Below are 18,048 nucleotides of genomic sequence, written 5' to 3'. Positions count from 1 at the left end.
AGAACTTCAATTAAATTACACTTCTTCATTGCCTTGGTTATCTACTAAGTCCGATGTTATCTCCAATTTATCCTGTCTATATCTTGTTTGCACATAGTTGTTTGTGTGTTGTCTGCCCCAATACAGCGTGAGCTCCCTGAAAGCTGGGACGTACATCTATCCATCCGTTTGCCCTTCCCTCCATCCCTTACTTCCTCTTCTTCCCTTCCTTTGTATACTCAGTGCTTAGCACAGTTCCTGGTTCATAGTAAGCGCTTAATAAAAATTTGCTGAATGACTTTATCCTTCATTCACACTGGATAGAGGGCTGGGCATGGAGTCAGGAAGACCTAGGCTCAAAAACTGCCCCTGATATTTACTACTGGGGTGTTCTGGTAAATGTTTAACAACTGGTTCTCTCAAAACAGCAGACACACTTCTAAGTTTCATCTGTATTATTAACATTTTCTCCATCACTTTATTAAGTCTAGATCAGTGCTGTTAAACTTAAATAGAAATGGATCTCTGAAGGTGAACATTCACTTAGAAAATTTCAAATTAACATTGTGTTGTACTGTGTTTTTATTTTTTACATAGCATTTCTCCAGTTATATGTCAAGAAAAATTTTGCATTCATTTTTACAAGATTTTGAGTTCAAATTTTTCTCCTAACCTCCCCTGCCCTCTTCTGAAAATGGTAGGCAGTTTGATGTAGTTTATACAATATGTAAAAATATTTCCATATTAGTCAGAGTTGTGAAAGAAAAAAGATCAAAAGAAAAAAAGCTATAAAAAGAATAAAGCAATAAAAAACATGCTTCAATCTGCATTCAGAGTCCATCAGTTCTTTATCTGCATATGGATAGTATTTTCCTTCGTGAGTCCTTTGTACTTGTTTTGTATCGTGTTGCTGAGAAGAGCCGAGTTATTTATAGTTGGTCATCCCACAATGTTGCTGATACTGTGTACAGTGTTCTCCTGGTTCTGCTCATTTTACTTTTCATCAGCTCGTACAAGTCTTTCTAGGTTTTCTTAAAGGTGCCTGTTCATCATTTCTTACTGTACAACAGTATTCCATTATATGCATATACCACAGCTTGTTCAGCTACTCACCAACTGATGATGAACATCCCCTCAATTTCCAGTATTTTGCCACTACAAAAAGGGCTGCTATAAATATTTTTGCACATGTAGGTCCTTTCCCCTTTTTTATGACCTCTTTGGGATACAGGTGTAGTAGTGGTATTGCTGGATTAAAGGGTATGTACAGTTTGGTTACCCTTTGGCCATGGTTCCAAATTGTACTCCAGAATGGTTGGATCAGTTCACAACTCCACCAACAACAGTCCATTAGTGTCTCAATTTTCTTACATATTCTTTAACATTTATTATTTTCCTTTTCTGTCATATTAGCCAATCTGACAGCTGTGAGGCAGTACCTCAGGGTTGTTTTAATTTGCATTCTCTAATCAAAAGTGATTTAGAGCACTTATTCATTTGATTTCTTCATCTGAAAACTGCCTGTCCATATCCTCTGATTGTTTATCAATTGGGGAATGGCTTGCATTCTTGTAAATTTGACTCAGTTCTTTATATATTTGAGAAATGAGGTCTTTATTAGAGACACTTGCTGTAAAGATTGTTTCCCAGCTTTCTGCTTTCCTTCTAATCTTGGTTTCATTGGTTTTGTTTGTACAAAATCTTTTTAATTTAATATAATCAAAATTATCTATTTTACATTCTTGTAATGCTCTCTATCTCTAGTTTGGTCATGACTTCTTCCCCTCCCCATAGATCTGACAGGTAGATAATTTCTAACTCTTCTAATTTGCTTATGGTATCACCCTTTATCTCTAAATTGTGCCAAAGGTCTGCCATATCTAACTCTTCTAATATTCTATTTACCTCCTTAGTTTCTTTCTTGTTTATTTTTTGGTCGTTGGTCGGATTTATTAAGTTCTGAGAGGGCACAGTTAAGGTCCCCCATGAGTATACAGTCTTGCTATTTCTTCCTGTAACTCACTTATCTTCTCCTCTAAGAATCTGGATGCTATACCACTTGGTGCATATATGTTCAGTATTGATATTGCTTCTTTGTCTATGGTACCTTTTACCAAGATGTAGTTTCCTCCCTTATCTCTTTCAATTAGGTCAATTTTTGCTTTACTTTGTCTGAGATCAGGATTGCTATTTGCTTCTGTTTCATGGGAGAATTTTGTATTGTATTTTTAGTGGCAGCTAGGTGGCACAGTGGATAGAATGCTGGGCCTGGAGTCAGGAAGACTCATCTTCCTGAGTTCAAATCTGGTCGCAGACACTTACTAACTGTGTGATCCTGGGAAAGTCACTTAACCCTGGTTGTCTTGGCTCCTCATTTGTAAAATGAGCTGGAGAAGGAAATGGCAAACCATTTCGGTATCTTTGCCAAGAAAACCCCAAATGGGGTTAGGAAGACTTGGACACAACTGAAAAACAACACTGTATTTTTATTTATTTATTTTGTTATGTTTCCTGATTCCATTTTTACTCTGGTTCAGCCTATTCAGAAGTTTTGGAAGGTACAAGTTAGACACCTCTTGTCTAGACAGTCATCAAAACAAAAAAATCAAAGCCTGATTTGTAGTTTGCTGATTTTCAAGGTGTAAATGCTTACACTGAAAATTTAACAATTGGCACTCGGGTGAAATTGGCTCCAGCATATCCCTGCTTATTATTATTACTAATATAATAATACAGTAAGTCACTTAATTTCTCCAAGCCTCAGTTCAGTTGGCTCACCGGTAAAAGGGGAGGTTTAGACAAGACTGCTTCAAAGGTTCCCTTCCAGCTCTAAATCTGATTCTATAACCTTTTGGAAAAGAGAACTCACCAAGATGGGGAAATCAGTTGCAAAACCAACTAACCATGCTATCATTAAGAGTACTCATCTCCATCTTCAAACCAATTCAACAAACATTACTTAAGCACTGTCATGCATTGGGAGATAAAAACACAGAAATAAAAGTTCTTAACCTCAAGGGGCTTACATTCTACTGGTGAGGAATAGCATAAACAAAGATAAGTACAAATTATATACAAGATAATAAACAAAAATTGGGGGGGGGGGAACAATAAATAAGGAAATTCTGTCCAAAACGATAGCCTAAAAAAGTCTGTCAAATGCTATGCTAAAAATCTGTGTATGTTACATCTATGACATCACCTAGATCTACCACAGTCTATTAATCCTATCAGAAAAGGAAATGAGGTTAGTTTGGCACAATTTATTCTTGATGAATTTATGTGATTCTTACTGATGGACACTTTCTTTTGGAAACAATCACAAACCATCTAGTTAACACCTTCCCAGAAAGCAAAGTTAAGTTTCAGGAGTCTATACTTTGCAAAGCCCACACTTTTTTGGGTAGCAAGGGGATAAATAAGGACATTTACTCTTTTCTATTCCTATACTACCTTTTAAATTTATCACGATCTTATAATCAATAGTTGATAAGAGTTCAGCAATTATAACTGGCAGTTCTTTTGGTACCTAGAGATGTAGTCCATCTAGAACGGGTGAACTGAAATCACTGGGGGAAGCTAAGTGTAGTTTCACAAAACTCATTTATTTGGGGTTCAAGCTTCCTGTTAAGTATTTTGTTTCCTTCTAAATAGAAGGATCATTCTTCTGGAAAGAAAAGGAAGCAAAAGTTGAGTTGAGTAGTTTTGCTTTCTATCACTTGTTATCTCATAAACTCTGTCAGGTTCTACCTCTTTTAAAAAAATCTTACTCTTGCCCACCACATGGCTGAAAATCCCTTCCATTTTCTCCCTCACAGCTCATTCTCAGAGAGGCAACATGGCATAACAGACATAAGTTATGAATCTGGAGCCACAAACTCCATGAGCCAAATTAATTAATCTCCATTGACTTTTCATCTGTAAAGTCACAAAACTGGTAATAACTCTGTCACAGGATTGTTATGAGGTGTAGTTATAATAATGACGATGATAACTAGAATTTATGTAGCATCTACTATGTGCCAGGTACTGTATGCTGAGCACTTTACAAATATTACCTCATTTGATCCTTAGAAGACTGGAAGGTAGATGATATTATCCTCATTTACAAATGAGGAAACTGAGGCAAACAGAGGTTAAGTGACTTGCCCAAGGTCACACAGCTAGTAAGTGTCCAAGAGACTGGATTTGAACTCAAGTTTTCCTGACTCCAGCTCTAGCACTCTATCCATTGTGCCACTTAGCTACCCTGGTTTTTATGTTTTAAAGCCAGTTATTAGTATAACCTTAGCATTCCTGATATTACCATCACAGGACTATGCTACTCTTTTCAATTCCTTCTGTTACCTAAGCTTTCTTACATCTTTTATATATGGCTTTAATAAAAAAAAATCTAAACTGGTCAGTGAGTTCCTTGTGTGTCCATGGTGATCTCTCTGTAGACAGTTTCTCCTCATTTAAATTGTTTGAGTTTGTATTTTCAGAACTTAATTCTTCCCAAATTTCAAGCCTTCTTGGATTAATTTCTCCCACAGAATTTTGGACCATGGACCTATCTTCTAAATCCTTTTAAAATCTTCCCTCTCAAAATCTAGAAGAGTATGTCAGACTATGCTAGATTTTCCTCTTCCTTTATCACAAGTTCAAATATCAATGGTAGCTTCCCTTCAAGGTTCTAATCATTTCTACACTAAGAACTATTTTTTGTTTGATGTTAGAATGGTCCAGAATAACGGCTTCCTTATCATTTGCTCTACTGTAATTAAATTGTCATTAAAGCATACTAAGAATTTTTTAATTAACATTTTTATTAACAGACCATTAGAAAAATAATCATGATAGAGACCTTTAGTTCATTCTTCTAATACGCCTGTTGATCTCGTCTTCCCTGTTACCAGCATCTCCACCTCCCACAAAATGTGTAGTCTTTTTCTTCATTCTGCCTCGTGGAGAAGATAATTTGAAGGACCACAGGAAGCTGCTGCCAGTTTTGAAGTGCTTGCCAACAGTGTAGATCTCATGGATCAAGTCCTCCATGCAGATAATTCCATATTTACCAAGAGATTTTGCAATAAGGGCATTATCTGTCAGGGCAATTCTCTGTTTCCTGATTTTGCCATAACCACGTTTGTAAATCAAGTCATTCACAGACTTCAGGCTTGGATAACCTCATGCAATGTATGGTTCCACAATCCTCAGCATGTTAATCAAAGCCTTGTTAAACTTAACAAAAGCACCACCGAAGATTTGGTGAAGACGAAGAAGCTACAAAACTTTTCAGATTTTTTGGGCTTAACATCATTGATATCTCTGATTCTAATCACCAAAGCTAATGGGTTCAGCAGGTACATAGTAGTTGCCAGCTTTGTATGCCATTCTAGCCAGCTGGATTTCACTTCTATATATCTGTATGTACTCCTTATGGTAGGATTTAGCTTTTTCATAGATAACTTTCCTCCATATTTTACAGAACTTTTTAAGGGCCATTTTCTTCTTCAGGCGTTTGGCCTTCAGTATTGCAAAAGCCTTTCGCTTTTTCAGAAAGGATCGTGGAACGGATGGTACCTTCTTTTCTTCTACGCCTACCATGATTCCAGCCGGAAAAAGAGGCTAAGAATTTTTAGCTATTATGTTTTTGGCAGGGAGAACAATCAAGACAATGTCCAGAGAAGTGAAGTCCTTTAACAACAATTCTATATCATGTTCCTGTGCCAGGCTTGAGACAAATTTTTAAAAATCCCTTGTTTATTTCCTCATTCCATCCCAATAGTTTGTAGCAAAAATCCACAACAATATCAACTATTTTTTCCTTCATTTATTTTTGCCCAAATACACTTGATCAATGTTACCCCCAATCTTTGCCTTGGTAGCTGAATTTCTACACATAACACTTAATAATATACAATGTGATTCTCTCCCTACCCCTTCATAGCTATATTCTGTTTCTTTTGAATAAGTAAAAATCTTTCTAGCAGCCAGGTGGCACAATGGATCAAATGGGGAGCCTGGAATCAGGAAGACTCATTTTCCTGAGTTCAAATCTGGCCTAAGACACTTAATAGCTGTGTTACCCTGGGTAACTCATTTAGCCCTGTTTGCCTCATTTTCCTCATCTATAAAACGAACTGGAGAAGGAAATGGCAAACCACTTCAGTATCTTTGCCAAGAAAACCCCAAATGAGGTTACCAAGAGCTGGGCATGACTGAAATAAGTGAACAACAACAACAAGATCTTTCTAAGCCATCTGGTCATGATGCCTGCCCCTAGCTTCCATCAAATCTCAGTGGTACTTATATCAGTATGGCCTCTTTGCATTAGGAATTCAAGCTCACTTTGTTTTTGCTGACTGATAGATTTGTTTTAATTTTTATTGATGATTTTTGTCTTTACATCAGAGCCATCTCCATATATACCATAACCCCCAACCACTGAGCTGTGCCTTTCAACAAAGAAAAAACAAGTAAGCAAAACCAACCAGCACTGACAACATCATTGTTTCAAATCCACCGTTTCACTTTCTCCAGTGAAAGAGGCAAGGTGCATTTCCTCAGCTTTTTTCTGAGACCAGGATTGGTCATTATAATTAGTGTCAGCTTCATTTCACTGTTCTTTTTTGTTTACACTGTAGTAACTATTTGAAATACTTTTGGTTTGGTTATTTCATTCTGTGTTACCGAGAAAAAACTTTTCATGTTTTTGTGAATTTCTTTATTTTAATTTCATATAGCACAATAATACTGTTACATTCATATACTCTGGCTTGTCCTTCCATTTTCAATCAATGGGTCCCCCATACTGTAGTTTTCTGTTACTAAAAACTTGCTGCTATAAGTATTTTACTACATATCTGATCCTTATTTCTGTCTCTGATCTCCTTGGTGTATGCCTGACAGTGGAACCTTTCCATCAAAGTTGAGTTCATTTTTTTCACATAATTCCAAATTGTTTTCTAGAATGAGAAGGCCATTTTTACCTTGAATCACACACGAACAATGTATAGTGTGCCTACATGTTCCCTAGACCAGGCCTCCTTAAATTTTTTCCACTTACAACCCCTTTTTGCCTGAGAAATTTTTACATGACCCCAGGCACATAAGTATACAAAACAGGTGTACAAATCAAACATTTACTGATAATAAATCATAAAGAAATCCATTCATTCATTTATTTATTTTTTGCTTTTTGGTGAAGCAATTAGGATTAAGTGACTTGCCCAGGGTCACACAGCTAGTTAAGTGTCAAGTGTCTGAGGCCAGATTTGAACTCAGGTCCTCCTGACTCCAAGGCTGGGGCTCTATGCACTGCGCCACCTAGCTGCCCCAAGAAATTTATTTTAAAACAATTCTTGGGTGTGTATATATGTATGTATGTATGTGTGTGTATATATATATTTATATATATATATCTATATATATATATCTATATATATATCTATATCTATATATATCTATGTATATCTAATTTAAAGGTGAAAGAAATTTACTAATGACATGGATGTGTTTATTTTTAAATAAAGAATTATATCTTGGTTGAATATTTGATAACGCAGGATATAGAGCATCTTCAGTGTTTTTCAGAGTTGATCAATATTTTCATTTTATAATCATCAATGCTGACAATGCCACTTCGCATACAAAATGGCACAAGTATGTTTAGGGACATTTCAGAAACTGTCGGAAATTCTGTCCTGATCCCAAGCCAAATTTGATTTAACGATTTTGTATATACAGTAAAAACACTGCAATTTATAACATACAGTAGTCTTGAATCTGAGCTGAGGTGTTTCTGACGTGATGGCATGTGCAAAGTGCATGTTGTGTGTTCAGAACCAAGCTACAGTGAAGCTGCATGAAGCAACACAGGCAAGCACGGCCAGAAACACCTCGGATTCATTATGTGTTTCATCATGAATTAATTTTTGGTCACCGCACATTCAGAAAATTTTAACTTTTTCATGACCCTTTTACGACCCCCATATTGAGTTACGCAACCTTTTAGGGGTTGTGGCCTACAGTTTAAGAAGTGCTGCCCTAGACTAACAACATCAATTAACTATTTCCATCTCTTGTTATTACTGTAAATTTGCAGAGTATGAGGTAAAACCTTAGAGGTTTTAATTTCTGTTTTTGTTATTACTAATTCAGAACAATTGTTCATGGAGTTGTTATTGGTTTGCAAGTCTTTCCTTTGACAACTGTTTGTTTATATTATTTGAAAATTTATTTATTGAACACTATCCCATTTACTGAGAATAGGTGGTATATTTCCATGTTAATTTCCTATATCCTGGATATCAAACTTTTACCGGAAAAATTTAGTTGAAAGATTCTTGCTTACTCCCAATAAGGAGTTTCTACTTTTAATTCTAGTTGCACTAATTTTGATTAGTAAAAAACTCTTCAAATTTCATGTACTTGAAATTGGTTGTTTTATCTTTCATTATTATGTCTGTCCCTTGCTCAGTTAAGAACGATTTTTCTGGAGGTGGAGCCAAGATGGCAGTGTAAAGGCAGGGACTTGCCTGAGCTCTCCCAAATTACCCTCCAAAGAGCTTTAAAATAACACCTCTAAATGAATTCTGGAGTGGTACAACAAAAAGATGGGGTAAAACAATTTTCCAGCCCAAGACAACTTTGAAAATTGGAAGGAAAAGTCTGTCTCACTGCGATAAGAGTGGAGTGTGGTCAAGAGCAGGCTGCACACTGGCAAGCCAGTAGAAGGCTGCGGAGGAGCAAATGAATTAGAAGTCCCAGAGTGAGGGGGAGTATTTACAGAGACTAGTTATAATACAAGGGCTGAAAAGAGTACTTGTGGGCATTCACAGACTAGAGTACAGGCCAGGAGGGAAGTGACTACACCTCTCCTTGGACTGACCATGCCACTTCAGAAGAATTGAAACTTACCAGACCACCAGAACTAGCTCTGAAAACAGCAGCACAAAAAAATTTGCAGCTTGAGACAGTGCTTCCTCTAGCCTGGGAACAAAGCCCAACTTTAAAATAATGTTAAAAGTCAAGAAATAGGCTGTAAAATGAACAGACAACAAAAAAAGAACCTGACCATAGAAAGTTACTATAGTGACAAGGAAGATCAAAACACGAACTCAGAAGACAACAATGTCAAAACAGATACATGCAAAGCTACAAAGAAAAATATGAATTGGTTTCAGGCCCCAAAAGAATTCCTAAAGAGCTCGAAAAGGATTTTGAAAATCAAAAAGAGGCAGAGGAACAAATTGGGGGAAAAAATAAGCATGATGCAAGAAAATCATGAAAAAAGAGTCAAGAACTTGGTAAAGGAGGCGCACACACACACCCACCCACCCCAAAAACAAACAAACAAAAAAACCTAAAGAAAATGACATCTTAAAAAACAGAATAGGCCAAATGGTAAAAAAGGCACAAAAATCCACTGAAGAAAAGAACTCCTTAAAAAGCAGAATTGGCTAAATGGAATCAGATGCCCAAAAATTCACTAAAGAAAATAAGTCCTTAAAAATTAGAACTGGGCAAGCTGAAGCTAATGACTCCATTTCTTTAATCAAGAAATGATATGACGAAATCAAAAGAAAGAAAAAATAGAAGAAAATGCGACATATTTCTTTGGAAGTGTAACTGACCTGGGAAATAGACTAAGGAGACAAAATTTTAAAATTATTGGACTACCTGAAAGCCATAATCAAAAGAAGAGATTGAGGGCTTTCAAACATTCTTGATGAAAAGACCAGACCTAAATAGAAAATCTCACTTTCAAAATGCTAACCACATCCAGAGAAAGAACTATGGAGTCTGAATGCACAGCGACACAATTATTTTCATTTTTGTTGTTGTTTTCTTTTTCATGATTTTCCTTTTTGTTTTGATTCTTTTTTCACAACATGACTAATATGGAAATATGTTTAACATGATTGTACATGGACAACCTACATCAGATTGCTCGCTGTCTTGGGGAAGATAGAGGGAGGAAGAAAAATTTGGAACTCAAAATCTTACAAAAAGGAATGATGAAAATAATCTTTACATGTAACTAGAAAAAATTAAAACACTATTATGATAAAAAAAAATTTCACTTTCAAATACAAGATTCAAGGAAGCATAAAAAAGTAAGGAGGAAAGGGAAATCATAAGGGACTTGATAAGGTTAAACTGCTTATGTCCCTAGATGGGAAGATGATACTTACAACTCCTAAGAACTTTATCATTATTAGGGCAGTTAGAAGGAGTATACATAGAGAGCAAAGATGTGAGTTAACTATGACAGGATGACATCCATACAATTAAGGGGTGAGAAAGAGGGATGCACTGAGAGAAGATGAAGGGAGACCTAGAATGGGGATAAATTATCTCACATAAAGAGGTACAAAAGTGGAGAGGGAAATGAGGTGGGGGGGAGGGTGACAGGTAATGCTCGGACCTTTCTCTCATTGGAATTGGCTTAAAGAAGGAATAATATACACACTCAGTTAGGTATAAAAAATTATCTTACCCTCCAGGGAAGAAGGAGAAAAGGGGGGAAAGAGAAAGAGGAGAGCAGACAGGGAAAGGTGGTGGTCAGAAGCAAAACACTTTTCAGGAGGGAAAAGGATAAATGGGGGGGAGATTGGATGAGGGGAAAATACACAGTAATCATTAACTGTCAATGTGAATGGGATGAACTCACTCATAAAATAGAAGTAGATAGAAGAGTGGATTAAAAACCAGAATCCTACAAAAAGTAGGGGGAGAGGGATTGGTTTCTCTAATAAAGGCCTCCTTTCTCAAATATATAGAGAACTGAGTCAAATTCATGAGAGTAAGAGTCATCCCCCAATTGATACATGATTAAAAGATACAAACAAGAAGTTTTCAGGTGAAGAAATCAAACCTGTATGAAAAAATGCTTTAAATCACCATTGATTAGAGACATGAAGTTATTACCTCACACCTATCAGATTGGCTAATATGACAGAAAAGGAAAATGACTAATGTTGGAAGGGATGTGGAAAAATTTGGACACTAATGCACTGTTGGTGGAGCTGTGAACTGATTCAACCATTCTAGAGAGCAATTTGGAATTATGCCCAAAGAGCTATAAAGCAGTGCATGCATGTTTTGACCCAGCAATACCACTACTAGGTCTATATCCTAAAGAGATTGGGGGGGGGGGCACGCACGCACATGGAGGAAAGAACTTATATGTTCAAAAATATTTATAGCAGCTCTTTTTGTGGTGGCAAAAAATTGGAAATTGAGGGGATGCTCATCAATTGGGTATGGTATAAAATTGTGATGCAATACTACTGTGCAGAAAAACCTGGAAAGACTTAAATGAACTGATACAAAGAGCAAAACCAGGAAAACATTGTACACAGTAACAACAATATTACATGATGAACAAATGTGAATGACTTAAGCTATTCTCAGCAATACAATGATCCAAGATAATTCCAAAGGACTTATGGTGAAAAATGCTATCAATTTCCAGAGAAAGAACGGATGGAGTCTGAATACAGATCAAAGCATACTTTTCTAAACTTTCTTTCTTTTGGTCTGTATTTTCCTTCACAACATGACTAATGTGAAAATGTTTTGTGTGACTTCACACGTATGACCTATATCAAATTGTGTGCCACTTTAATGAGTGGGGAGGGTACAGAGAGAATTTGGAAGTTGAATTTTAAAAAACGCTAAAAACTTTTTACATGCAATTGGAAAAAAAATAAGATGTTAAAAAAAAAGAACTCTCCTTCTGGGACAAAATTCTGAAAAGCATCTTCAATTTTTTTAACTCTAACATTTTATTATTTTATTTTTTTCAATTACCAAGCGCTGATTTTTTTCCTCCCTTCCATCTCCCACATCACTGACAGAAAAAAGGAAACATATACATCTCATATCCTACAAGCACAATCAAATAGTCACATCTAAAACTGTATTTCTTATTCTACCTATTAGTCCACTATCTCTCTATCATGAATTGGACAGTGTTTTGTTCTGTTTTTAATTAGTACTCTGGAATCATGGTTGATCATTTCGTTTATGAGAATTCTTAAGTCCTCCCAAAACTGTTTATTTTTATAATGCTGATATAACATAAATTGTTCAATGGGGATCATCAATTTATGGAACTTTCCTTGTCTCTTTGAAACTATCTTTTTGCTCACTTCTTACAGCATTCTATTAATTCATATACCACAATTTTATTCAGCCATTCATCAGTTGGTGGGCATTCCCTTGATTTCTATTTTTTTTTAACCACCAAAAGTAGTTGCTTAAAATATGTTTTTACATATAGGACTTTTTCCTCTTTGGGATTAGGCTGAGCAATGATATAGCTAAGTCAAAAAGCATGAATGCACTGCTTAGTAACTTTCTATGCATAATGCCAAACTGCTTTACAGAATGGTTTGGATCCATTCACAGTTATCTACCAACAATGTATCAATGTGCCTGTTTTCCCACATCTCCACCAACACTTGTCACTTTCTATTTTTGTCATTGCTGCCAATCTAATGTGAGGCAGAACCTGAGAATTACTTTAATTTTGCATTTCTCTATTAGTGATAAGGAACATTTTTTCATATGGCTAAAGACAGTATAGGTTGGGTTTCTTCTTTTGAGAATTGTCTCAAATTCATAGCCTTACACAATTTAGCAACTGAAGTAGGGTTCTTATTCTTCTAAATTTGAAATCAATTTCATACACATCTTAGAAATCAGACCCTATCAGAGAGAAACTTGCTAGAAATATTTTCCCCCAACATAATATTAGTTATGCTGGATTTGTTTGCGCAAAAAATTTAATTTTATGTAATCAAAATGATCAATTTTATCTTCTGTGATTCTATCCTCTCCTCTATCCAAAGATCTAATAAGTTATTTCTTCCTTGTTTCCCTCATTTTTTTTTTAATGACATGACCTTTTGTATCTAGGTCACGTATCCATTTGAAGTTTACTTTATTATGAGGTGTTGGTATAAACCTAATTTGTTACATGCTGGGATCCAAATTTTCCCAGCAGTTTTTTTTATTCAATTTTTAAAAATTACCTGACCTTTTATATTGAGGTTGTATCTCTTATTTGGAACATATTGTAATAAATGTATAAATGGTATAAAACTAATTGTTATGGTAAAACTTATTTCCAGTTTTTAAAAAATAAATTTTATTGATATTTTTTGCTTTTATAAGATTTTCCCTTGTACCTCTTCTCCTCTTAGAAAGCTTTCCCTCATAATATTAATTTTTTAAAAGAGGAAAAGAAAAAAAGATGAACAAAATTAACCAATACATCATAAAAAAATCCTGATGTCATATGCATTGTTCCATACCTGTAAGACTCTCTCTCCTCTTTCTTTCCTCCCTGCAAAGGAGAGGTGTCTTTCCGTATCTCTTCTTAGGGCTAAGTTTGTTCTTTATACTTTCACATCATACAGTTTTGATTGCTTCCTAGTGGTAGTTCCTTTCTACTTAAATTGCTTGGTGCCTGACCCATTACTACTTATTAAATGTTAGCTGGGGGCAGCTAGGTGGCACAGTGGATACAGCACTCAGCTTGGGATACGGAAGACTCATCTTCGTCAAGTTCAAATCTGACCTCAGACATTTAATAGCTATGCGATCCTAGACGAGCCACTTAACCCTGTTTGCCTCAGTTTCCTCATCTGTAAAATGAGCTGGAGAAGAAAACGGCAAACCACTCCAGGATCTTTGCCAAGAAAATGTCAAATGGAGTCATGAAGAGGTGGACATGACTGAAAATGATTGAACAACAAAATGCTACTGGACTTGCTGACAATGTAGTTATTGTATATGCTTTTTTCTGGCTCTTTACTTCACTTTGCATCAGTTCATATACTTCTTTCCATGCTTTTCTGTCTTCATTATGCTGGTTGTTTCTTATGTTATAACATTTAACGTTACATTAAAATCATGTACCTCAATCTGTTTAACCATTCTCCAATCAATGAGCATCTAGAACTTTGTTTCCTATCACAACATGTACTACTTGAAATATTCTGGTGTACATGGAACCTCCTGAGCATTTTTTGTTGAACAGGAAGTATTTTCCTAAATAGTTTATGTTCTTGGGTTTATCATACATTGGACTGAGTCCACGTGTTTCTGATTCATTTTCATTTAGCTCATTTGATGGACCTACCTTTTTTTTTTAAGCCAGTATCAATTAGTTTAAATAATTAGTGACAACAATATCATGTAGTTTGATATCTAGAAGAACCTCTTAATTCCTACTTTTCTCCTTTGAGATTCAAGACCTCATGTTCCTTCAAGGAATTTTATAATTGTTTTGTCTAGCTCTATAAAACTAACTCCTTGCTAGTTTAAGAAGCATAGCACTAAACCTATAAAGTAATTTAGGTAGTATTGTAATTTTCATTATATTGGCAAACAACAACCGTAAGCAATGAATATATACCTCCAACAATGAGTTTTCCTTTATTTCTACAGTGCTTTGAAATTGTATCTTATGATAGATGGACTCCAGGAGGTTTTATGCATCATATATACTGTTTTCCTAGCTTTTTTTATTTTTCAATTAACAAACTTTTTTTTCTTTCTCTCCCAACCCCATCAATTTGAAAGAAAAAATGAAGCCTTTATAACAAATATATAATTAAGCAAAGTAAATTCTCATATTATCCATGTCCAAAAATGTGTATCTCATTCTGTGTCCTGAATCCATTCTCTTTCTCTGAAGTAGCGAGTAACAAAAATCATCATTAGTCCTCTGGAAATGGGGCTGGCCACTACACTGATCAGAGATTTTAGACCCCTGCAAATTATGTTTTTAAAACATTGTTCTTATTGTATCAATTGTTCTGCTTGTTTCACTCTACATCAGTTATGTATATCAGACATGTATTCATATTCCTTTCATTTATGACACCTACACCATAAATTTAGAACCATTCCCCAATTGATAGACAATCCTTTTGTTTTCCATTTCTTTGGCATTCTGTATGTATTTTGAATGAGAATTCTCTTACTGTTATTTCTCCTAGTTTTTGGTATTATTATGTGGAAATGTAGATTTGTTTGCTTTATTTCATATCCTGCCACATTCTAAAATGAACTATTTCAATATCACTGCTGATTCTCTGGAGTTTTATAAGTAAATCATCATGTCTGCAAATCATGACTTTGTCTCCTTTTTGCTGATGTTTATACCTTTGATTGCTCTTTCTTTTCTTACTAGCATCACTAGCATTTCTAAAATTATACCGAATAATACAAGCTGGGACAAGGGACCCTGACCAGGGGATCACATTCACTCCCCTTTTCCTACAGACATACACATGTCTACAAATCAATAATAAGTCATATTTACATAATTCTTTAAATCTTGCAAATTATTTTTTGCAAAACAACCCTGAGAAAATGTATTATTACTATTCATTACTCCATGAATAAGGAGATTGAAGCTCTGAAAGCTGTAACTTGCCTTAACCAGGCATGTGAATTCAAAATCATACTTCTTTGTTGATAATTCAAAATAAATTAATAAAAAATAAATTAAAAAAATAATAAAATAAAAAAATACATTTAATAGGAATGTATATGTATGCCCTATATCAGATTGCACGCCGTCTTGCGAGAGGGAGATGGGGAGGGAGGAGGAGAAAAATTTAAAACTCAAAAGTTTATGGAAGTGATTGTTGATAATTTGAAATAAATTAATAAAAAATAAATAAAATAAAACAAAACAAAATCAGATCTCTTATTCCAAGTCTAGCATTTTTTCTATCATGCCATACTAATTCTCAATATTTCAAAAGATACTTCATTGGTAGGTATGTATCTTTCAATGATCCACATTTCTGGACTTAGTCATGTATTGTCTTCATGAGTCCTTAATTACAATGGCTGAAAAAACTCAGGACCTGGTAACCAACTTTCCTAGGATGAGTTTCTGAACTTAAGTTGTTCACTTATTGGTGTGTATGTATCAATGGCTCAAAGAGATTTAGACTCCCCTGGAAGTTGTACTTCTCTATCTCTTTGTGTCTCACATTACATACCTATAATATTTGGTTAGGGAATTACTTATGTCTAAGTAACTTACGAAAGCTGGGTGAAGTCATAATAATTATACAAGGCACTCACCACACTTGTGTTACTGGAATTCTTCAGGTGGTTGTGTAGGAGTTTGGTGGCACCATCCTGGAATGTTTTTGGCAAGGCACCAAGTAACATTGTAAACTCTGGAGTGTTCAGTTCAAACAGAGAAATCAGAACAATTTGTGCTGCCTAGAAGAAGAAAATTAGACTAGTTATTAATCGGATTATAATAGGGATTTATTTTTAAATATTTTATATTTTAAAATATAAATATTTAAAAAAAAATTTTTTTAAACAATCTGACCAAGTCTTTAAAAAGAGAAAACATTTTTATCAGTAAGATATAATTACCCATAATGGGAATCCTTTGGCTTGAAAGAGGAGAAAAAACAAAAGACAAAAAGTACCTATAGAAAATATCATCAACCATTCAAGAATCTGCCTTCAGTCTAGACTACAATAAAATACAATGATCATTTTAGCATCCTGAATTTCTTCTTCTTTCAACATCATGAAAGAGAACTGGTAAATACAGAAAGCAAACCAAACAAACCTCAAGGACCCTTTCTCTTTTTTAAGTCTGGTTCAGAATTACAACCAGCCTTTCAGCAAGAAAATGTGAGAAAGAGACTGGATGCAGGCTGGAAAAATGAATTCTTATTAACATGTTCCTGCTTGGCTGTAGTACAGGTACCATCCTTTTTAACTTCTCAGGATGCCCCAAGAACAACTCTAGAGAATCATCCTTAAATACTGGGCAACAATGAAAAAATAAGAATGTCATTAAAAACATTCAGAGTATACACAGTATAATCTCTGCTTATGTTAGAGAAATTGGCTGTTCTGAAAATGTTCTATTTTTCTTCATTAATTTGGGGGGGGGGAATTGCAGGCTTCCTTGGAAAGACAGCAAAGTAGTAGCAAAAGTAGATTGCAAAAACAATGGCAGTAGCTCCAGAATTCAAGCTTCATCTAAACAGCAAAGATTTATTGCAGCAAGGCATTGTAATGCAGCTTTACTAAAGATAATTTGGAAGTACGTAATTTGGAACCTTAAAAGAGTGCACCTCAAAGAACAGCTGTGATTACAGGAACTTGGAAAATCATACCAAAATAAATTTGTAACAAATACTTGGGGTTTCTTAGAAATGTTTAAAATTTTCCAGATAAATAAAAAAGTTGGGAGGAGGAAAGCCATGATTCAGAACAAAAACTGTGGCTTCCTGATGTGTAAACTGTTTTTTCCATGTGGCATAAAATACATCACACAGAAGGAGTTTCCACAGAATCAGACCAGACAAAACACTGCTCATTTGAATACTAAAGTAAGTGTTCTGGAAAACAATTTCACATATGGCACTGAATTTTTAGAGAAACTACCACATAGGGAGATGTTCTATCAAATCAAAGGCATAAAATACTGCAAAGCCATTATAATTCTAAAATCCTAGGTCCAAGACAAAATATTTATTTTGTTTCAGAGGAGAACAAAGTCAGGGCACCATGCAGTCAGTTCCTACTATAAATAAAACAACACAACAAAAGCACAATGCTTCCTTTCTTGACAATCCAAACACACTAAAGAAGCAGTTTTTCCACACAAACACCAGAGGGAGGCCTGTTTTTGTGACAAAGAACAAAAGCAATTTTTCTGATTACAGTGAAATATGAATCTTGACATCACATTAACATATTTTAATTTAGTCATAATTACAAAGGAAAGCTTCCCTAACATGCTATTTTTTTAGAAATTCTCATAGCATAATGCTGTGTTAGTACAACAAACAGTCCAAAGAAAACTCGTGCAAGCCCTAGTTGGGATACGCAGGGCATTTTGTTAGAAAGAATTTCACGCAGAAAAACTGCACACTTCAAGGAGGATAAGGGAAGAAGCAGGCTTTAGCATTAGCACTGAAAACATATCAACGTGGCTAATCTAATGATATTTTTAAAAGCTAAATTTATAGTTTCACTTTGATTTAAAGTAACATTTAGAAGCAGAGATGTTAG

The 18,048-nt window shown here is 35.1% G+C and overlaps 1 protein-coding gene and 1 pseudogene across 6 annotated transcripts in view; both read right to left on the bottom strand.

The window, feature by feature from the left end:
• The window catches only part of CLASP1 (cytoplasmic linker associated protein 1), a 351,771-nt gene that overhangs the window by 41,344 nt on the left and 292,379 nt on the right, over positions 1 to 18,048 (bottom strand). For all 6 annotated transcript variants that reach the window (XM_078146793.1, XM_078146794.1, XM_078146796.1 and 3 more), the window contains one exon: positions 16,084 to 16,227. In XM_078146793.1, coding sequence (XP_078002919.1) covers positions 16,084 to 16,227 — 144 coding nt within the window. The remainder of the gene's footprint in view (positions 1 to 16,083; positions 16,228 to 18,048) is intronic.
• On the bottom strand, positions 4,788 to 7,348 carry LOC144454533 (large ribosomal subunit protein uL30 pseudogene; annotated as a pseudogene).

This window comes from Phascolarctos cinereus, unplaced genomic scaffold (assembly GCF_003287225.1).
Source record: "Phascolarctos cinereus isolate Bilbo 61053 unplaced genomic scaffold, phaCin_HiC Scaffold_726;HRSCAF=1367, whole genome shotgun sequence".
NCBI lineage: Eukaryota > Metazoa > Chordata > Mammalia > Diprotodontia > Phascolarctidae > Phascolarctos > Phascolarctos cinereus.
This window is presented reverse-complemented; position numbering and strand designations above follow the sequence as displayed.